This window comes from Ammospiza caudacuta, chromosome 2 (genome assembly GCF_027887145.1).
Source record: "Ammospiza caudacuta isolate bAmmCau1 chromosome 2, bAmmCau1.pri, whole genome shotgun sequence".
NCBI classification, from domain to species: domain Eukaryota; kingdom Metazoa; phylum Chordata; class Aves; order Passeriformes; family Passerellidae; genus Ammospiza; species Ammospiza caudacuta.
The window spans coordinates 29,055,607-29,078,993 of NC_080594.1; the positions used below are offsets into that span (position 1 = coordinate 29,055,607).

The 23,387-nt window shown below is 45.0% G+C and overlaps 1 protein-coding gene across 2 annotated transcripts in view; it reads right to left on the reverse strand.

Annotated features, from left to right (window-relative positions):
• IGSF11 (immunoglobulin superfamily member 11) overlaps positions 1–23,387 on the reverse strand; it is a 125,603-nt gene that overhangs the window by 6,516 nt on the left and 95,700 nt on the right. For both annotated transcript variants that reach the window (XM_058799930.1, XM_058799929.1), the window contains exon 2: positions 345–508. In XM_058799930.1, the coding sequence (XP_058655913.1) occupies positions 345–508 (164 nt within the window). The remainder of the gene's footprint in view (positions 1–344; positions 509–23,387) is intronic.

Below are 23,387 nucleotides of genomic sequence, written 5' to 3' on the forward strand. Positions count from 1 at the left end.
AGCTACTCCCAGGCCCTCCAAATTCCATATCCAGTACACCAAAACCTGGATTACATTTCCTGTGCTATTTTGAGCACACATACTACCAGAGGCCCAGGGCAGCAATACAGTATCACATACACTTGCCCCAGCTGCATATCCAGGCAAGGACACAATGTGCATCTGTTAACAAAACGTTGAAGAAAACAGATTCATGTGATACCCAGAGAGCACATTCAGCAGTTAAAGGACAGTGAAGTTCTGGGACCACCGTGGACTCAGCATTGTAGAGGGCCTACATCCAGAATATGGTGGGGAGCAGGAAAGCCCCAAGGAAGTACCTGCTCCTGTAAGAAAAGACCTACCTGTTGGGGCTGGTTGGCGTTGGAAAGAGGAATGACCATCCAGATGACATTAAGGTTAGTGAGAGCAGCGTTAGTGGTGAAGGTGCAGGGCAACACTGCTGTCTGGCCTCGGGCAACCTGGATACTCCCTGAGCTGACTGACACCTCCAGGGCACACACCAGACCTGGAAAGAGAGGGACACACAATTCAAGCATTTCAGGAGAAGGACACACAGTTCAAAGCACTGCAGATGGTCCCATACACTTGCAGGTCACAACTCAGTATCCCATTCCTACACAACTGTACCCTACTATATCTGTCTAAAAGGAATTATATTCCTTCTTCACAGATCATTCTGCTCTCATGCAGACATTTTTTACAGACAAATGTAGATATGTGGTCCTTTTAATTGTGGGTACTCTAGTTTCAGAGCCTCTGACAACAGCAGTGATTTTTTTTGGCAACAGGTAAAGGGCTATAAGAACAACCAAGCTGTCTCTAAGAGAAAGAGATATGTTTTCAAACCCATCATTCTTAGTGATACCCAACACCAGGGAATGAGAAAAAGAAACTGCAGTATTAACCAAGAAATACAGTTCTCCTCCAACTTCTATGCTTCATAAAGTACAGCAAGACCAGATGTATTTTAACAATATTTTTAATTTAAAGGGTTAAAAGTTGAACTATTTTCCAGTCCAGTCCTTTCTATTTAGGTGATGAAAAATTACTATTGCTACTGGAAGATCTCGTCAAATCTCATTTATTTTCCAGAATTTCTACCATCCACTTCTTTGCATTCCACATAGACTGCACAAAGATGAAAGCCTGATAAGCACCAGCTTCCCCGTACAACAGCTCAAGGCTGCCATTTTAAGACTGCAAGTCACACAGGGAAATACCTCTGTTCCTACCACCAAAATCTTGTCAAATGAAACTAACCAAGGGGTCTCCACCACCACTTCAAGTTGCACTAAAATGCTGTAAACCATTTTTCTCCACAAAATCAAAATATTGACTATAAAAAGGTATATCTCTCTATGACAGCTCACCATTTTCTTGTTCAAAGCACGTGGGAGGGTGCTGGAGAAGAAGGCAAGGAGTTTTCAAGCTCCAAGGCAACAGCAGAATACTGCTAGCATCCAGGTGCTGTCTTCAGACCAGCCTATTCTCTTGCTGAACCCAGGAAGGGCTGCCTGAAAAATTTCTATCTTCTGCCAAGAGACAGTGGTTTGCTGAAGGTGAAATGCTTCATGAGAAGAGTTTTCTATCTGAACTACCAAGATATCAAATAGGCTGATGTCTGAGGAAAAGGTGAGTGTCCCCACATGCTTGTCTGCTGAAATCCTTCCCAGACTGCCTAATGTAGAAATGCAGCACCAGAGCCTGGAAGTGCTGAGCTTCAGATGCTGGGAACCCAAAGATTCTAGCACCTGAACAGCCTTCCATGTGTTCTGGTGTTTGAAGTGACTGCTCCAGAGTTGCACTACTCCAGGACTTGGCAAATACTCAGCTGCCTCTTCCAAACTTCCATTCCTCCATCCACATCTCCTACCTTCAAAGCCCCACATAGTTCAGGGAGGCTCAGAAATGCTCCAGAACACAGTCAGATAAAATTTCACTCTAACCTCTTCAAGTGAAGTTCACAAGTTTCTTACTTTGTGGGGAAAAAGCACCCCGAGTCTGACTTTCCTCATTGTCTTGGGACACACTTAAAAATACGGAATGTTTTGGAAACCCCTAGGGAAACAGTTACTCTCCAGTACTAACATCTCAGAGATTTAGGTGGCAGATAAGAAACAGCTGGTGGAACCTTAATCCATCAATCTCCTATGCAAGTCTGTCAGTAGCAAGCAGAAGTAAATAACTGGAAGAGCCAGGAAGAAGCATCACCTTTATCACAAGGCATCTGCCTTCCAGCTGTGTCTGTGGGCAACAGGCTGGGAATGGATTTGGACTCCTCATTTTCTTATGGCTAGCAAGGCAGTGGCAGTAGCCCAAAGCCCGGAAGTGATCCATGTCAACTTTGGAGATCTCTCTTGCTGAATGTGACTCCAGCAAGGAATTGTCTTTTCTGCAGGCTGAAATTTGAAGGCTGTCTTGCCATGACTACTCATCCAGTCTAGCATCATGAATGTGCTAACCAGTGTGCAGGGAGTCACAATGGTTTGAACATCTATTGGATTGACCTCCCTCTCTGACATGGTGCGGGAAGTTCTTCTGTTATGTTGAGTGTAGATTTAATGAGATCCTCTCCATGAGAAGAAAAGAAACTACTCATGCAATTTGGAACAACACTGTGTGTTTTTCAGTCTCATTCCTTATCCTTTCCACTTTACCTTCCATAAAAAACCCACACATTCCAATCCTTGTCATTCAGAAAAAGTACTACATAAGTGTGAGTGTTCCAATTTACTGGAAAAGTCAGACTTTGCAGTTTGCTTTGCAGGATTAGTTATATCAATCACTCAGTCATCAAGATGATGAGGTTTTCTAATCACCCTCTTCCTACTCCTAATATTTATTATTAGTTGATTGTAAACATCCTGCAGAATAATAAAAACACTAAAATAGAACACGCATAATTTATTCACCATAAAAATACTTTTTGCTACATTTGAGAACTTCGCAATGTACTCATGAGCAATTTTAAAGATGAAAGAAAACACATATTCACTTTTCCCTGCCAGTACCCCACTCTTATGCTGCAACACCCTACAGCCCACATTATCTCCTTTTCCTTTCAAGGCACCACAGCATCCCTTTTACTTTGAATGCCATGGAGCAGGGAAGCACTAAGGAGTAGCTGAGATCTCCGTTCATTTCTCTTGTCAAGGGGAGCTGCTTTGAACCTGGCCTGCATGATGAGCAAAATCCCCCACCACCACACTGTCCTATCTCTGCCTTGTTAAACCACCAGGCAAGCCAGCTCCTCAGGCTTGCCTTTACCTCAGGCAGCCCAGGGCATGCAAACTGCTCCTTGGCCCTTTTTTGGCTCTTTTGGAATACAAGGCAGGTGGCACTTAGGACTCATTTTGTTAAGCTGAATGGCACCTGCAGGGCTACAGCTGGGGAAACACACACACAGCCACTTCTGACAAGGAAGACTGAACAAGGCATGAGGAAAGGTAGGCAAACTCCTCCTCCAGCATCATGAACAGGGAGGTAGGGTGGTATGTTAGCACAGCACTGGGCAGGCAGTACTGTAACATGACTCCTTTCTCAGTGAGACAGCTGAAAGAGCAAAGACCAAACCCTCTTCAGAAGCTGCACCATCTCAAGACTATCAGAAAATGTAACATTTACACATGCACTTGTCCATCTATGCAAGTATCTTTGTGACTGCATTCTTCCACACGTTTAACAGTCGTGGCCCAAAACACAGATGGATGCACACAAAGTCACACACACTTAAAAACCTGTCTGCCCAGGGTGACACCAACTAGGAAAACTCAACCAAATGATTAGTGTTTAAACATTTCAAAATTGGGCATTGCAAAAATGTGGGTTTGTATTAATGCAAGAGGAGGGAGGCAGAGGAGAGAGGGGAAAAGAGATTTCAAATTTAGCATATCTGTTGGGATAAGTATTTTACAATGCAGCCTAAGGAATGAGGACTTCAATTCCCTTGAGTAGATATAAATGCAAATATAGATATATGCACACACATACAGCCTACTAAGTCAAATTACACATAAGAGGTCAGAAAAATCAAGCAAAGGATGTTGTAAGAAGTCTCCTTCTGCAAAGTTACACAATCCAGGTATTTTCTAAGCATTCAGAAGTTTAATGACTTCAGAGAGACAAAGAATCGATCACCACCGAGTCATCTCTTGGAATTGGATTACAATGGCCATTACACCCTCTCTTGTGACTGCAGTCGCCTCCTTACTTAGTAATTAAGCAGCCCTGTAAGCAGCATGCCCAGAGGATGAGCAGGGTACACCACTGTCAGCAGAAAGAGGAATGGGCCCTTCCTGTACGTAGGACACTTTGATCTTGGCTTGATTCAGCAAACAGCGTTCTCCTTTGATCCTGAGGCAGCAAGCTCCCATCACTAATTAGAAGGGATGCTCCATTTTTCTGTCCCCTATCAGCAAACCAGTCAGCAGAAGAATGTTTTGGCTGCAGAGGCTCTTTCAGAATTTCTTCACATTTTTAGGCTCAAGTAATTATTCTGGCAACAGAACTGATTCCATTTTTGATGGCTCGCTGCTGTTGCTGCTTTTCCAAGTAGCTGCTTTTCCAGCTCCCTCCCTGCTAAGCATGGAGGAGTCTATGTAGGTAATTTATACATCATGACACAAGCACATAGGACACAGTCCCACAGCACACATTGCCCTCCCTGGTGGGTGTAAGGAGGAGTCAGATGCTGCCATGTTTTCTAGCTGCCCTAGAGGGGTTGCAAGTTTCACAGAGCCTTCAGAATATACCAGATACAGTGAAACTGAAAGACATGGGCAAATCTAAGCACTTTGACTCATTCTAAGTTGGTTAAAAACATTCCCAGTTCCCACTCACTGCCACACCTTTCCTCCAGAGATCACCAGCAGAATCAGCACTTGCTAGCACTTGCTAGCAGCAAACTCCTGATACCAAAGGTAGAGACTAGAGTACAGGTTCACTCTGCAGTGCTGGCAAGCCAGGGAAAGAAATGGCCAGGGGAGGAAGGAGGGAAGAAGGTGTGAAAGGGATGAAAGAAACCCTCAGCTGTGTGCATTCTGCATCTCCAGACCTCAAGGGAAAATGTGCAGGAATATGTGTCACTGTGGGGAAAATGAGAATAAAGCTTCAAGCTGATTCAGCTTGCATAGGAAACCCAGGGAATGGCTGGAATGGCTCCTGCCTGTCCCAGCGCAATTAGCAATCCTGCTGCCACATGCTGGGGAAGATACCTTTGGCAGTATGACATTTTGGGTCCCTTGTTAGAGAGGCACAGATGAGGTCACACAGAAGTTTGCAGAATAGGGTAGAAGCACAGTGTTCCATCTGGCAACCGCAGGCAATGGAGGGAGAAACTGCAGAGCAGTCTTTTTCCTGAGATGAAAGGAAAAGACAAGTTGCTGTGCCTTTTGCCTGGCTCACATCTCTGAGTCTGGGACCAAAGCTACCCCCTGTGCTAAAGAAGAGAAATGTCTTCCACCCTGAATGAGCTGAGGTACACTGCCAAGCCAACACACTGAGCAGCAGCAAAACCTACAGCCCAGGAAGGAGTGACTCACAGCAGGAGGAGGCAGGAACAGAAGCAGGCAGTACACCTGCCGTAGGACCTGCCTCTGCAGCAAACACTCAAAAGCCCTTGAAAGTGCATGGCTTGCAGTTGCAAACACAGAAAACATAGAAATTATCCAGCATGATATGACAGCATCCAAACTGGCTGCTCAACAAGATGCTTGAATACTGGTCTTGCCCATCCTCACCAGGGACTGTGTATCCTGCTTCATTCTGGATGTGGTACACTTGCTAGTTCAGAGTCTATCTAACCAAACACAGTATTTACCCAACCTAATGTCTGGAGGCAGCTTGCAGTAGACTCCACCCTGCTTGGGTAACCAACATCACCAAGCACTGCAATGGAGCATAGATCTGAGCTTATGCCTAGCTAGACTATTTCCAGTTCATTAAGGAAATTCTACCATGGAAAAACTTCCAGGTTCCGAAGTCATTCTGCAGGGCAGGTATCTGGGACAGATTCACACTGTCATAGTAGACTGCATCCTGGGTCCAAGGTGCCCTAGCACAAATTTTCCTGGGAAGGATGCTTGGTAGAAACCTCCTTGGAACAATAATAGTGGGAGAAATAGAGTGAGGAAGGAAGGGCTCCAGCAAACAATACCCCCCTCTGCCAGCTCACAGCAAGGGGACAAAGTTTGGTCCAGACATTCTTAGGGGGATTGCTTCTGTGCCCCAGTTTAAGGGCACATGTTATGCAAGTGTCTGACAGGTCTAGCAATGGGATAGTAACCTGTGGGAGACAATGGAACAGTGTATAAGGCAAAATAATTTCCAACATTTTCCTTCCTATCTTTGCTGGCTCTGCAGGATTGACTGGAGGACATAGCAGGAAAACCATCCCATCTAGCATGGTTTAGAGCAAGGTCTCTGTAAAACAGGTATTAAAACTATACTGATACTAACTTTTCCTCTGAGATGTTTGTAGTGTTAGCATTCCTGTTAAATGCAGATCAATAGGCACCTTTATCCCTGGAGAAACCATCAGACACAGCTGGTGGTATCAAGTCATTCCCTCAGCATGGAGCTTCCCAAGTGAAAAGATCCATTTTACACTAGTAAGAGTAATCTCAGGATTACTGCCCAACCTGTAGGATATGCAGGCTAGCAGACACTAATCCATGGAGAAAACACATTGTCAGGGTCTTGAAGTTGAGCCCTGCAGTGTTTCTTGCCAAGAACTGGACTAGCTGCTCAGTACCTCTGGAACTGTGCTGATCACACTGACCCTTCTTGCTTGCCATTTATAACCTGAACTAGACAGAAAACTAACAGGGGAAAATTCCTGCTGACCCACTCTACTCTGGCATCAGGTGCTGACTGGTGAGCAGCAGTCACTACCACCCCTGCCATCTTCTCTTTTGGAAATAAGTCTTTCTCTGCAGGCTAGTTGGGAGGAAGATTTCAAGCAACTGACTGATTGGGATGACATAGAGCATATCTCCCTGTGCTGACCTCCCCAGTCTGCAGCTATAGACAGGATGAAAAATGGACTCAATGACCAAAACAAAAATGGCAGAAAAGCTTTCAGCTGCACATACTTCCAGAATGGTGTCAGTTCCCTTCCATGTCCTTGTCAGAGGAGCTGGATCAGCTGGTGCAGGGGTGGGAAAGGGGCTCTCATGACATACTGAGGAATTTGATTCTTTCCCTCTTTCTGACACAGACTGCCTGGATCCTGCTGAGCAAGCCAGACAGCTTCAGGTATCTTCAGAGGGTCCCCATTAGTGCGAGATCCTCATGTGCTCAGGTTTAGGCCTCAATTTTAGCCTTGATTAGCTGAACTGCTGAGTACTCAAATCTACTAGGGAAATCAAGAGGGGCTGTGCTCTCCAGGTAGCAGAGTTCACATGATGCTAAGCTCCCTAAGCACCTGAACTGTGCTTTTCCAATAGATCTTAATGCTTCTGTTTAATTAGTCACAGACTTGAAATGTAGAAGAAGTTTTTGAACAGTGAGGAGAATATAGTGTTAGAGCAACTTCTTGGCATGTGCTAAGTGGGAACAAGAACTCAAATCTGGTTTAGAGACGCAGCCTCCATGGCGCCAATGACTCAAATGCTCCTTCCCAGTCCTGGATTCCTGCTGTGATCCCAGTACAGGCTTCTCTTACATGCTTCTATCAAGCCTTGCTAAAGCTGCCAGGAGAGCTGCCACCTTTGCAGCTCCAGCAAGCTGGGATAGATGCAAGGCTTGCATCTATCTCTGCTGCCTTGCATGCAATATGTGTGCAAGTTAGAGGCAGAAAAACAACTGCATTGTATTATAGCAAGATTATAAAAATACAAAAGAACACTGAGAGGAACAGAAATAGCGTCTACAATGACATTAGCTAGGATGAAACTAATCAATGGCTGTGCACAGGGCATCCGTTAATCCCCTTTCCATGGTGTAGTGTTGCACTATTAAGTACATTATGGGAAGTTTAACACTTCCCCCAGATGCATGCGGCACTGGCTGGAAACAGAAACTGCTGCCATCTGAGCTGGCAGTCCTTGAATTCACAGCATTTGCAGAGGACTCAAGGAGCAGCTGCACTTCAGAGGTTGGGGGTTTTTTGCTGTAGCAGATGAGCAAGGCCAGAGGGGACTCAGGGGGGAACAGGAACTCAAGAGCTCACTCATTTCTTCCCAAAATTGAGAGTGGAGGGGTGGGTAAGGCTAATTCAGCCCACTCTGTATGACCATTTGGTGTCAATTTTGTCCATCCCTGGCTGTGTTTAGAATCAGAGTCATCAATGACTCATACCCTAGGACTCAGGTGGGCAAATCAGGAGCAGGCAATCTGTCTACAGAAGATAGCTGAAGGCCACACAAGGCAGGTTACCCAAGGTACAAACAGAGTGGTGCATCCTTGCAACAGGATGCCAGTCATTTCCCTCTCCTCAGGTCCTTCAGAGATGCCTGAAACACTATTTTCCAAATAGCAGGCACAGACAAGAAGGAAAGCAAGAGTTTAATTTGGCACAAAAAGTTATTTGCCTATTCTTTGTCTTTCAGAAAACTAAGACTGGAAAATACAGTTCTTTTTCCTTCACCCCCCTACTCCTGTGATAGATCAGCTCTGGGGAATCCTGCTGCAGTAACTTAAGATGTTGTCATCCTCTGTTGTTTGCCTTGTTGCTGAACACAAGGTTATTGCCCCAAAGCCAGCATAAGCTGAAAAGAAGCAGTTCCTCTGCCTCACAGCTAGGCATTAAGTAGCATAACCTGCTTAGGAAGGTATGGGCACATTCTAAGTTCTTTTGCCGTAAGAGGGGGAAGCTGTACTGCAGACACACTGTCCTGTTCTGCTCACTGCTACAGCAGAGGCATCATCCTACAGTAATGGATGTCTAGGAATGGGAACATTTTAAATGACCACAGTCAGTTACTTTAGCCCAAGTGACTTGGGGATGCAAGCTTATCAAATGTTCCTATAAGTACATTTAAGGTAAGAAGCTCAGCTTGAGTTTGCAAAAAGCCTGCAGCAACAGCTCTGAGCTGCAGACTTACCCATTCATCTAGCTGGGATGCCAACATACACCTCTCACTTCCCTCCTCTTAATTATCTTACTGCTTGTCACAGCACAACAGAAATGAAATTCACCTTTTACACAAAGATTGGTATCTGTGTTTCCAGAAAGAGGGAAAATGCACGGAGCTGACTGAGAACAGTGAAGATACACATTGGCTTAATTTTCATGAAGCAGGTTGCAAAACCTCCCTGAAGCCAGCTCTTAACATTTGGGAAGCTCCACCATGGCCAGCCCTTGTCTCTGAAAGCATCCTCAAGCATTCCTGTGGGTATTCTGTAACCACACCTGAGCCCACACATGAAAAGTACAGGTTCAGGCTGCATGGGATGAATTGAGAGCAGCATGTAACATGCTTACCCCAGAGTGGGCATCTAATTAGAGCTCTTGCCAGGCTCTAAAAGCAGAAATAGGCTTGAGTTCCCACCCTGCCTGATCCCATTTCTTTGCTGGTATTCTCCCAGCACAGCCCAGTCAGCAGAGATGTGTCACACTGCGGATCAGTGCCAAGTGCAGGCACCAGCACATGACACTGCTGACACAGCAGCATTGTCTCCTTGGGGAGAAGGTATCCACTGGTGCCTCTACAAGAGAAATGGACCTGTTCCCAAGACTGGGGAACAGAGAGTCAGGGTTAGGAAGCTGAAATTAAAACAGGTCGGCAAAGCTTTACTAAGACACTCACTTCTATTTTCTGTTTGCCGAGACATAAAAAATACATTAACAGCCCAGCAGCTTTGTAAATGATTTATGGTCGAAAGAATAAATTTCTTCCTTCTCTCCTGGCTAAAAAAAAAATACAAAAAGATTGCAACAGTGATAAACTGCTTAATAAGGGAAAACAACTCAAGGTTTAAATATATGCAATGGTATATTGAGTGGGAAGGACAGAGCCCATAAGGAATAAGATTAAAGGATTAAAGTCCAGTAAAGGGAGTTGGCACAGGGGAAGGCAGGATGAATGGGTGGGCAGGCTGGAATATACAACCCATGGGGTCGGGAAAGGCAGCAGCAGCAGACAACCATCCTTAGGTCAAACTCCAGTGCAAGCATCCCAACCTATGGTTCATCCAACTGCTTTTACCCAAAGCATCAAGAGCTATGTCCACCCTCCTCCAAAAGGAGGAAGAGCAGAGGGTGATGAACAAAAAAGGCACAGGGCTTAACTTACCCTATTAAACACAGGCTGGGTGAAGATCCAGGATACTGGATCTTGTCTCCCTCTCTGCAGACACCATTGACATCATCCTGGAGTCCTCAAGGAAGTTCCCTGCAAGGGTGGGGTTAAGCTGGGCCTGACCAAGTTCAGGTTGGAGAGAGGGGATGAGGTTGGCTTTGGGAAGGAGAGCTTTAGGGAGAGGACTGTGGGGCTGCAGTAGTAGAATGAGAGATGGGATTGGGCCTTAGGAAGTTCAGGGGACTGTGGACAGTGGGGTTTGAGGATTGGAAATAATTTCCAAGAAATGGCTCTGCTTCTTCAAGCCAAATGCAGGGGAGCTCCTCCAAATGCCTCTTGGGACCACCTCACCAGTCTTCCCCTGTTACTGAAATATTCCAGCATCATCACCACCCCATGGTTGCATATATTGGCCTGTGGGGGATTATGATGGGGTCACCCCTTAACAAAGGGGTGCCTAAGACACAACAAAATAAAATTAAATATTTTAAAATATTTGAAAAATATAATTTTAAATATTTTAATATATTAAAATAAAAGCAACCCCCAAGGAATCAACCTCCCAAGCCCTTTCTGAGAGGAAAAGTTTTCATAAATAGACTGAGCCCATTTTCCTTGAGATCAAGAGGGACTGTCACCAGGGTGAGTATCAAGTTCTTAAAGGATTTGGTCCAGAAAAGCATAAGTTTTGGCTGAGTCCATGCCAACAAGTTGGCTATCTGCTTTCCACACCCATTTTGTGTCCTGTGTATGAAATGCTCTCAACTTGTGGAGTGCACAAGCTTTGCAAATGGAAGGATACTTGGCCAAAGTTTGTTGCTCACCACAACTTTGAGCTGCCTTAACAGTTTTCCTGCTCTGTGACCTGACTGAGTCCTGCTCCACCAAAGCTGTCACCTGTATGGCCAGCAGGAGCCCACCTGGAGCCAGGGCTGCTCAGCCAGACACTGATGCCTGGCTGCATTTGATATGTCCTAGAAATTCCACTAAAGGCTCGTAAGTCAGTGGAGATATATGTTTAAAATTAGGCACGTGTTTGAGTATCTTGCCAAACTGGGGTTTAAAAAAAACACTTGTAACTTGTTCATAGGTGAGAGAGCCTTTAAGGCTTAAGAATGTGGAAAATCGCCATGAAACTTCCCTGTCTCCAAACAGGACTGATTAAAGCAAAGCAGTCGGATTGAAATTAGTTTACATGGCCATATTCAAAGACATTGGACCTCCATATCGTAAACTTCATTAATCCCAAATGACTTTGGATTTAAAATTATTAAAATCATTAAAAACAAGCAAACAAAAAGGAAACAAAAAAAAAAAAAAAAAGGAAAATGAGGCAGGCTCTTTTTCATTTAAATTGAAAGAAAGGAAAACCCAAATTTGTCTTTTGCTCTGGCAAATGTCAGGTCAGTAATTGAATGTTTCAGATTATGAGTTGAGCTGTCTAAAAGAGGTTGTAAAAGGACAATTTTCCACTGGGAAAAGAAGAGTTTTCATTAAAATCAAAATAGATTGTAAGACTATCAACTTTGATGACATTTTCAGTGAGTGAAGACAAAATGAATTGCTTTGACTTCCTCATTTAATTATGGTAATATTGGCACACTTCAGTTCAATAAGGTAAGAACACTTTATTTCAATCCATTTAAACTTTTGCCATATATTTAGATATTACATAAATTCCAACTTTGCATAATTTTATGCAGTACCAGTGCAGTGAATACACACATGCATACTTAATATGCTATGGCCTTTCAACATCATGTGAAAAGTCTCTTTTCCCAGTGGAAATTTACCCTGATTTTTGGTCCTTCCATTACACAACCTGATCTCTCACTATGAGAAAGTGAAATGAAACAGAGAGGGTACATTAGGACTTCCCTGCAATAAATGTCCACTTTGTTACCTGCTTTAGCTACAAACAACTCCATCACAATCTTCTCGTGGGAACACCAAGAGTGCTGGAGCTATAGACATTTCCATGTGAAGTTTGGTCCCCATGTGGTTTAAGGGGAGAGTGTCAGGCACAGAGACTTCCACACAAAAGCCACAGCACCACATAAATTTAAGCACTTTGCAGTCCTTTCCCAGAAGGAGAGTCACTCCGTGCTCTTTGCCCTCTGGAAGTGCAATCTTTTCAATCTGTCTGCACAAAAACCCAAAACTCTGGTTTAAGTGTTGCTGACTATAAATCAGTTCCCAACACTCCAGTCATTTGGGCTGATCATTCCCATGATGTATGTTGGAAGCAGGACCAACAGATGAAATGTACACAGCCAGATTAATACAAATCTGCTGTCCATCTGCTACGTGTCCTTTTGGCATGTGCCAGCACAGGGTGCAAAGACAAACACATCCCAGAGCTGAGAGGCTTTCCCTGCTCATCGTGTACCCAGAGCTGAAGCATCTGCAGCTCTAAGCATCCAAGCCACGATCACTGAGGCTGATTTTTTCCCAGATGCTGTGCACTTTCCCCTCCAGCCAGTGCCAGCCCTCCGGCACTCTAGTTGTGTACAGAGCATCACACTGAAAAACTCGAATGGCAGAAAGTTGCACTGGTAGCTCTAAAGTATGCCAGGCAGAAATGCAGAGTCTCCATTTTGCAGTGAGGAAAACCAAGATGAAGCGAGGATATAACTCACCCAAACACCATGTAGCAGGTCAATGGCAAGACAGGAACAGGAATTTAGAACTTGATTCATGGCCCTTGCTCTGCCTATTAATCACTCTCTCCACCACTGTACTAAGTATTAGTATTGATTTCAAATTAACACCCACACACACATCTTATCAAGGAGAAAAAAGAATAACCAAGAAGGTTCACTATGTTCAGCTCCATTGGAGGCCAACATGATTCTATAAGCAAACATTTTCTGCAAGCAGCCCTGGCCCAAAGCATTCCAGGCTGGGAGGAAAAAAGCAGGCACCCTCAAGGAACTATCAAATGCTCCAAAGCCTTTGAGCAGCTTTTCAAAAACCACAGAGTACAATCATAACATGCTTGCAATGCAGAAAGGAGACTTTGGGAGAGCAGATGCTGCTGTTACTGTACCTGACAATGCAGCTCCCTCCTTACCACCTTATTTCTGATGCCAAGATCTGGAGATAACCCCAGATGACCAAGCCCCACAGTGCCATCTGATTTTATGCTTGCCCTCTCTTCTTCCCTTCTCATAATGTCCTGAATTCCCTTTTACAACAGCTGCTAACTTTTGCAGACATAAAACTGCTATGAGCTTCCCTTGTCTTTTAAAGTAAAAGTCTCAGGAAAACATTTTGCAAATTTTCCCTCTGCAGCAAATGCAGGAAGTTGCTTATGCCCAAGCAGCACAGTACACAACTGCTCTGAACTAACATTTTTTTCTGCACAGCTGGCTCAGTTTTTCACACAGATGTTGTTTCTCCTGCCAAGTCTAAAAGCACACAGAGCAGCATTAATATGAAAGAGCCCAATTGGACAACGGTTTAACAACAAGTTGAAAATTCCCCAACCACAGCCTGTGTGTTGGGTTTTCCCTTTCCTTTGTTTTTGGCTGGTTTTTTTTGTTTGCTGTTTGTTGGGAGTTTTTTGTTGGTTTGGGTTTTTTTTAATCTATTTTTTTATATTTTATGTACCCAGCAGGGAGAAAAAGGGACAAAAAAGGTAAAACAGAACAAAACCCTAAGAAAACACTGAAGAAAGTCTTAGCCTTTCAGGGGTGAATTCCCTTTCTGAAATTTGAAACACATGTTAATCTTTAATGTTAAACCATGGATTAAAAATTAATTCAAAAATCTCACCGTTTGGAACCCTTACAAGTCCACTGCATTATTAAAATCTCAGATCAATGCTACTCTGCATAATGAAGCCTCCCCAAACTCTTTCTTTTCTCTTGAAGCCAAGAGCAGGTACTCACTGCTCTCCCCAGGTATCCTTAAAATGCAGAGAAACCTACTTGTGGTTCCCAAGAGCTGGAAAAGGCTGAGCCCTCAATTTTACTTACTTTTTTGTGCTCCTTTTTGTTTGCCTGGAGGGGGAACCAAGGGACCAGGCAGCATGTGCAGAGGTGTTGCGCTTTCCACCAGTATTTTTGGAGCCATGGCTCTCTTACCAGCTGCTGCCTTACAGCTCTGCAGGAAGCTGAGCAGGAGGTTTCCATCTCTGGAGTCTGTGCTACCACGTCATTTACCATAAGGGGTAAAACTTCCTCTTTAAGCATCACTGTTTTTAACAGCTGCCTCAGCACAGTTATGCCAGCAATTACCATCACAAAACAACCTCTCTCCTACACTCTTTTCTGTACTCTCAGGCTCATTTCTGTCCAAATCCTCCACCTGAGACCATCCTCAGGAGGCTGCCTTCACCTGCAGCCAGCTGGGTCCAGGCCAGATGAACCACAGTGCCAGCTGAGGTGAGCGCTGCCTGCACACCTCCTGGGTGAGGAAGCTGCACGGGCAGCCAGCACAGCTCTTGGAAGGGACTGTCCCCTTCAGGGAGGTGCTGATGCCTCTCTGATCTCCAGATGCTGCCAGAGGAGAGGACATCTCATCTGCAGTCAGGGCTGCTACCTGCTGTGTGATAGGTACTGTGTGAGAATGGATAGGCTGTGCTGCCCCACATGTGGGCACCCCCAATATCACCGGGCTCTGGGTGAAAATGAAGCCATTTGTTCCTAGCTTTAAATCAGTGTTTGTATTCAAGGAGAAAAAGAAACAAATTTTAAAAAATGCACAGTAGGGTTTAAACACCTACAAATCGCACTTATCTCTCCCTTGTTTATCATAACTTTTCCTGCCATAGTTGCTAATGGAAATAATAATAATCACTGTAGTAGAATCATGCTTTGGCTTCTTTCCCAGATTCTCCTCTTGCTCACCAGGCAGTGAAGTCATTGTATCACCAAAAGTTCACAGACATCTGGTTTCACAGGACTGCCACCATGAAAGGTTTTGACAGCTTCCATGGAAGCTGAGAAAGCAGAAGAGTAAAGGAGGAGAGCCCTTGACTTGGGGACAGAGGAGTGATAGGTAGGAGGACAATAAAGTGCCAAAACTCCACTATATTTGCCAACAGTATAAAGTAAAGAAAACAATAATTATGAATGAACAGACAATTCAGCACACAAATAGTCCTGCTCAGGATGCTGATGTGTTCTCCCAGCAGGATCTGAGCTCCCCTGGGACCCAGAGGAGACAAGGATCAACAAGCCCAGGTGACAGGCCTTTGCTTGTGCAGAGCCAGACATAAGCTCTCACTTTCTGGCCTGGTAGTTCATCTTCCAAATTATCTCTCCTTCCATAAATTCAGTCTTCTACTTTTAAACTCATGTGCCCATCAAGTCAGATTACAATTAAAACTCTGCAAGTATGGCAAAATATATTCATGAACATCTGTTTGAATAATAAGCCTGAATTTGCTTCGACAGTATTCATCCGACCTGCTTTCCTTGCCTTCTGCGAGTGCTCACACCACCTCTGTCAGTTCAAAAATCACAACGTGAGTCAGAAGCTGCTGCACACACTCACATAAACATGAACATGATTTTGCCTGGTGGAGGAGGGGTTTCCAACCTCAGGTGCACAGGCCTTTCAAGGATTGCAGGCTCTTCCTCAGACTCCATAAAAACCAGCTAAGATAAATCAGCCCAAAGTCAGAAAGCTAAAACTTACTTTGTCAAAGTCCAGCCTGCCACTGAAAAATGTGTATCTGGGCTTGAATGCTGGGCTCTGCAGTCTGTACCTGCTGGGAGAAGATGGGTAGTCACTCCTGCTGAGGACATAGCTGCTCCTGGTGGCTCCCAGAGATGCAGAGAAGGATCCCTCTCACTCCTCGTGCCTCTGCCTCCCACTCAGACCTGCCAGTGGAACTGCTGGTGTAATAGCTCTCTCTCCCACACAGCTCTGGTAAAAAGATCCTGATTAATGGGTAAGAGCAATTTCTTTTCTACCATAGGCCACATTGAGAGATCAGAATGCAAGAATGCATTCATAAAGAACAAGAATGCAGGTGGCCACGCTGACACCCTGAACTGAGGGTAACCTCTGGCAGGGGAAGGGGAGTAGGGACAGCCTCTGGCCTCTCCATCCACCTCAGCAGCTGTCCTAGCAATACATCTGACTGCCTGACTCCTTTTGCCTGGCTGTGAATTGGGGCAGTGTCCCTTCAGCCCAAGAGTGCTTTGTGCTGCTTGGGCGTGTGGTATTGAAGGAAAGCAGGAGAAAAAGCAGAGAGACCAATGCAAGGAGCAGAGGCCTGCCTCGAGGCTAGATGCAGGTTGAACACAATAAATACTCCAAGAGATAGGTTGCAAGCTAGAATATGACCCTAGGGAAAACATTTGTTGAAGGCCATAGAGGAATAAATGCAACAGGGTACACTTGATGGCTACTTATGGAGGTAAATCAGCATGGCTAAATACACGCAGCCCACAGAGATACATGGAAAGGCTTCTCACCAGAGGCTTCTGCAAGAGCCCCATACCTCCACAGATAATTTGCTTATCTCTAGGCAGGGTGTGGAATGGCTAAACAACAATACAGTAGGACAAGAGTAGTCTCTGAGCAGGAGGAACCAAGAGTTTGAGAAAGACGCTGGCTAAATCCTAGAACCACAGAAGCTCAGAAGGAGTTGTCTTTTGATGTTGCTACAGGAATGTTCTGTATGTTGACAGTAAACATAGGCCACAGGGAAGGAATTCAGCTCTAATGACAGGGTGCTATTGTGGGAGGATGTGCTGTACTGAGACTGGCACAAGGCTGTTGCCCATACAGGGATGACTTCCATCAAAGGAACAGCTTTTTAGAACTGCTTGCCCAACTCTCAGTATATGACAACCTACAGATATGTATTTCTGTACCCAAGTCACAAAAAGGTGAAGTCTTTTCCAGGCTCTAGGAAGCAATACAACAATGGAGCAAAGCACTTCTGCTAGGCTGGAAGAGACAGCATTGCTCTAGACAGCACATAGAGCAATAATCCATAACCACAGAGGACAGATGGAGAAAATACATCTACCTTTGGAAATGAGAAATCTGTGAAATGAAACCAAGCTTCTGTTAGTCTTTTGACAAGAACATTTCTGGCTCAATATAATTAAATGAGTTTTGTTCCTACTTGTACTTTTAATCAATCAAGAAGAATGGTGGTGCTGCCGCCACATCACCATTACATCTAAAATGAAACACCAAGCATGGAGGTGTGGGATGGTAGTGGAGGGAGGGCACTGTGCAAGCTCCCTGCCATGACAGTACCTTCCTCCCCAGCACACTAGAGCTAAAAAGGCTATGCAGCACCAATTTGGTGTTTTGCATCCTCTGAGAAGTGAAAAACAGGAGGTGGCAGAGTGGCTTTCCCCCTGCTTTCTGGATGCTTGGGTTTCTGACAGATTTCTCTGTGAAGGGCTACCCAAAAGCTCCATGGAACTGGAGTGTCAAACGTGAACATTCAGCACTTAATTTGTGGTGCAAATCCTGTCAAACTCGATTGCGTCTCTTTGCCCCTCCAAGGCATCCCAGGCTCTCTCCAGTTCTGCAGGGGGATGAGGCTTTAAGGAATGACCAACTGTTAAAGCAAGCCTGCAAAGCGGCAGGATGCACAGCGTATGCTCCAGAGCCAGGCATGCCCTCTCCTCCCGCCCGCCAGCTCCGTGTACGCGCACACAGTGGTCAGCCGGGAATACACCCCAGGAGGCCTAATTAATGAACATATTTGAAAGCTCCAGGCGTCACTTCCATCCATCTTCCATCCATCAGGCTGCAAGAAATGAGTGATAACGTAAGCATCTGAGCATGAGCTGTTCAGATTGAGCAAGGAAGAAGATGGGGCTGGAGGCACTACCTGGGAAGCATCCCAAAAGCACAGGACCCTCTGCAGGGCTCTGCCATACTCATCTGTACCAAGCACAAAGGTACCAGAGAGACAGGAGCCTTCTCAGATCAGGCAGGATTAAGTGGGAATTCAAAAAGCACAGCAGATGCTTCTTTCTGCTCCCTGTGAAAGCAGAAAGTGATAATCATGGAAGAAGGAAGGTAGGAAATGAGATAGAGATAGGGAGATACATCAAAGGGACAGCAAAGAAACAGAAGAAAAATAGATAGAAAAATGCTAAAAGATAAATGTAGTATGCTTTTAATTTGCATGATAAAAATAGTTCTCTTTTCCCCACCAATCATCTTTATTAGCAACAAAATTTGCAGTGAGATCTCTGACTAGCTATCTAGCTGTGACAACAGCAGAGCTGTGTAACAAACTGCTCCATGGAGGCTGAAAACTCCATCTCAAGCAGTTTTAAATGCAGGGTATAGGGCTGACTGAGACTTAGCCTGCTACTTTGCTAAGCAGCACACAGACCAGAATTGTGGTGTCTGAACTTCTAGGCCCCAAATCCACTCTTATTTTTGGAGAGTGTCTGAATGAAATCACTGAATCTTTACTATTTATTAGAACTTACCTACATGGCGCTGACCCATGTCCCAGACCACCGTCCATGTATCACTGGCCTAAAAAGGTGCCCCAAGATCTCAAACTTCTTCATGCTTCAACTGTAGGGACACTCTACAGACGTGAGGGAGGTCACAAAAAAAAATCAGATGTGTAAGAAGTCCACTTTCCCAGGGACCTGCAGCTTGTTCAGCAATAGTGCGTGTGTTGTGTGCAGCCATGCTGGAAGGGGACAACCACTCCAGTGCTTCCAAACTCCCTTCTCAGCCCAAGAACACACATCCACATCAACACACAACACTGAGGCTGAGAAGGAGCACATCAGGCTGTGAACTCTGTCATGTCAGGTCTTGGCTATGAGCAAGGAAGTCAATGGCAACACCCTGGGCAGGGGAAGAGAATGGTAGGATATAATAAAGCCTCTATTCTGGCCTTATTATCAAGCAGAGCAAGATAGCCCGGGAGCCACTCCTCAGGGAGAGAGAGTGCCCAAAAGCTAGGCTAGCTCGAGGCCGATGCCACGGGGCTACCCTCTAGCAAGCTTGGTGATTATAAGCTCTTTAGTGATTGCAAGCTCTCTTAGGATCTCAGCTCTTGCTTGCTAGGTAGGGTGCCCTTGGCTGAGGCTGCAGCAGACACAAGAAAGGAGAAGGAGAGGTCCTGGCAGTTCCACAGCGATGGTTTTATTGGGTGAGTCTGTGAAGGGTCCCAGCGACAGCTCTTCTTCTGTCGAATGGGCTAAAGCAGGCCCCTTTTATAGGGTTAAGGGAGATCCAGACTTGACCAATAGTAAGGGTTAGGTATAGTGGCCTATAGGGTTACAGAGATAAGCTTTGGGGTGGGGGTCAGAGAGACAGGAACTTATGTTGCTGTCTCAGCAGTTCCTACTGTTCAATCCTCCATGGGGCCTTACCCAGGTCCATGGGGTTTACTACAGTAGGAGGCAACTCTTCTTTCACACCTCCTTCACAACACTCCAGGGACACAGTACTTGGGAAAAGATTCCTCATTGAAGGACTTCTTTCTTGGAATATCTTCTGCAACGCAAATTCCAACCAGTAGCCCAATCACAGGGCCTGAGGCAAGATCCAGCAAAGCCCCTGCTGTTAAGAGGATGGAAAAAGCAGTGATGACACTGCTTTGTCAGACAGAGAAAAAGCATGGTGAAGAAAGCACCTGCCAAGAAAAAATGTGTACCAGCTCCCCACAACATTTTTGAGATGTAGGCCAGCTCCAAACCCACAAGCGTCTATGCTCAGCAGACACAGCATGTGTCTGTACTAGGTTTAGTTTAATCCAAGTAGCATGTTAAAACCAGCAAGAATGCCACACTGGAAAGGACATTGTGTGCATTCCTGATAGGAGCTCACAGCAAGACCTGTGCTGCCGCAGTCCCTCTGACTCTTACTCATGTTGAACAAAACAGAAGCAGCAATGTTATCACACCCTTCTTTGCCCAGACTGACAAAATCCCTACACACACTGGTTCAGGGCTATAATGTCAACCAGCAAGTATCAAAGCCCCAGCTCCCAACCAGAAGTAACAGCACCTCATGTGTGTGGGGCTGCTGTCCAAGGTACACATCTCTGACAGGTTTATTGGATCCTTATCTCCCACCTGCTGGCAGGAAGCCAAGGTACAAGAATTTGTGACCATGCTAATTCATTATTTCTCCCTTACTGGCACCAGGTCTGGACAGAGCCATCAGGAATATCTTATGACCACTTTTTGGTTGTAAGTCCAATGCTCAAGCCCAGATCTTTTGAAGGTGCTGTCCCAGGGCACCAATGGTTCACAGTACAGTACAGGTCATGAGATCAGCACTGAAAATTCATTGGGAAAAAGAGGCCTGCAAAGGACCTGCAGGACACAGCCAGCAGACACCACCACCCAGCCTGGCAGCCACACTTAGCTGGCAGGTGGGTCACATTGGTGGGGGAATACAGGAGGCAGGCCAAGCAGAGCTGGGGTGCCTCAACTTTGATGGGGTTCACATGTCCTAGAGGGCACCTCTTCATGTGTTTATATAAACAGCACTGTTTCCTTTGGATCTTCCTCTAAAACACACTGAAGAGAATGAGGGGTGAGTTCTCACCTTCTCTTCAGTGCAGTGTTCTAGCAGGAGGGAACTGAGAAGGGGAACTGGCACAAGGACATTTCTTCCTGTTGAACAGATAAAGCACTGAGATCTCTGGCCAAGACATTCTGTTCCTATTTGGGGCATGTACTGCTGCACCCTTAGGCAGCAGCCTCGTGTTCTCCTCATGCTTCCTTCCCTCTCAAAAATACCCCAATTCTCCTGTAAAAATATTTACCACCTCAATTTCTTTCTAAGACAGCTTTTACTTCACCCATGAAAACACAAAAAAAAACTGAGCTCTGATAACCACTGCGCCCTTCCCCTTATTCTCATCCTTTCCCTTAGCACAATTTGAAGAGTAATGACCCGAACCAACCCCAGCTTAAGACAATGGGTGTCTGTGTACTGGCTTCAATGGAATGTGGATTAACATGGGATTGCAAAACCTCCAAAATTAATGCAACTGTAATGCTGTTAAAATAATGGCTTGGAGGTCAGGAGATCCCTGAATTGAAATGTTTTCCTTGAAATTAAGCAAGCTACATCACATATCCTGCATTGCCTATGATTATACCTTCATACAGAGAATGAAATAGAGTGCTGCACTTCTGAGAACAAAACCCAGGAATATAAAAGTCTGTGCAGAAAAAAACAAATACTAAGAGTAGATAGCAACTGCTAGCTACTTTCTTTCTTTATCTCCCAGTTGGTACTGATAATTTGTTCACTGCAATGCCTTTTGTTCTTGTGCTTTCCTTGAAAAATTCATAAAACAAAAATGTTAGAAGAAAACAGTGCATGTAGAACAAAAACTCTTCTGACAACAGTAATTCTGCTACAAAAGAGCTCAGAGAGCAACAACTTTGGCCACAGACTTGGCTTCATGTAGTCATGGAATGCCACCTTTAAACCTCCTTTCCAATTCCCCAGAGGCCAGGCAAAAGCAACAGGATGAGCAATCACTAACAGTGACAATTCCTTCCAGAGCTCCTCTCCCTCTACAGGCAATGTCCTTGTGTATATTATTGTCCCAGCTGTGCAAAGAGAAACTGAACAGTCTGGCTCCAGTTTTAATACGACACCCCCTAAATTGTGACTGCTGACAAGTATGGATGCCTGTCTTTGCACAAGAGATGACAGCCAGAGGCTGAGTACCTGTAGTTTCTGCTGAAGGCAGTGAGGGATGGAGTAGTCTTTTCTCCAGTCACTGTCATAATGCTATGATAATGTCATGTGGATGGAATCAAAGGGAAAAGCAGACAGACACAATTTGCACTAGTTGTTCATCTTTTGAAACCTGACTGTTTTCCCCAGAACTTCCCAGGGAAATCCTGGCTACATTTATTTTGGCTGGGGTACAAGGCTATTTTTAGGGAAATAAATAAACAGCTGAATACACATTTTTAATTTTCATTTAGGTCTAGGATTTATATTTTATTTGTTAATTTTGCTTTAATCTCCTTGTCCTTCATTACTCCCTGGCATTCACAGCAGGGGAGATGAGAGTTGCAGGGAGGATGGTGAGGAATAGGATCCAGTGGGAGCAGTGATGAGGAAGGTACTGAAAGGGGGAAGAGAGTGAGGGGAAAGAGTATTGTTGACAGCATCTGATCCTCCGATTAATGTATTTCTAAGCAGATTAACCAAATCCCAACTGCTCTGTGCCAGGTCTCTTCTCTAAGCTTCTCTCTCCCCTATGTAAACAAAAAGGCATTTCCTCTGAGAAAATAACCAACATACTGACCAGAACTCTGGCAGGCTCCCCACCCTCCTGTAGCCCAACACTGTGGGGCACAGAAGAAGGGAAAAAGTATAAGTCTATGGGACAAGTATGGGTCTATGGGAGTAAACTCTGCTTTTAAGCGTATTTTGTGCTTTGCCTTCTTTTTTCACCTCCTTGGGTCTCTGCATGACTCCTGACTTGTCCATGTCCAGGAAGGGTGTGAAAGATGCCACGATTTGGGAAGATGAAGATAGAGTGGCTTCTGGTCTCAGAGTCATATGAGACCTCATGATCTCATTATATTCTGCTTGTGCATAGCTGCTCTCCATGGCATCCACAAAGGGAGAAAGTGAGAGAAAGGTGGGTCAGAACACCACAAAAAGATGTGGTGGGAACCACTAAATACAATCCACTTCTTCCTGCCCTGCCCCACGAAAAGCTTCATTCTGACTCCCTTAAAGAAAGAAGCACTTCCATTTCTACCCAGGTTTTCAGAGCATTTCAGAGTCAGGAGTTGGCCAAAGCCCTGTAACCCTGCATCACTGTCCGTGTTTTAAGAGACTGGGAAACTGAACATGGGCAGAGACTTTTCTGAGGTCACAAGGCAGGTCAGTGGTATAGCCCCACTCTTATGAGATTACAGGCCTCTTTACAGGTCACAATATCAGCCTTGGCTGAATAGTGGTCTCCTCTAATGAGCCTCTAAATTTAGTCTCCAGGTTTATTTGTTCCCAGATCTTGTGCAAAAAAACTCCTTCACCAGACATTCTCCAGCCTTGCTGCCCAAGGCAGGTTTGACACCTCTGGTGAAAGCAGTCACAGAGGTCATGGGACATTTCTGCCTGCCCAACATGCTGATGGAGCTCACACACCATCACATCTATTTTCAAACACAGCACTGTTGCCAGTCTGTCTTCAAGTGG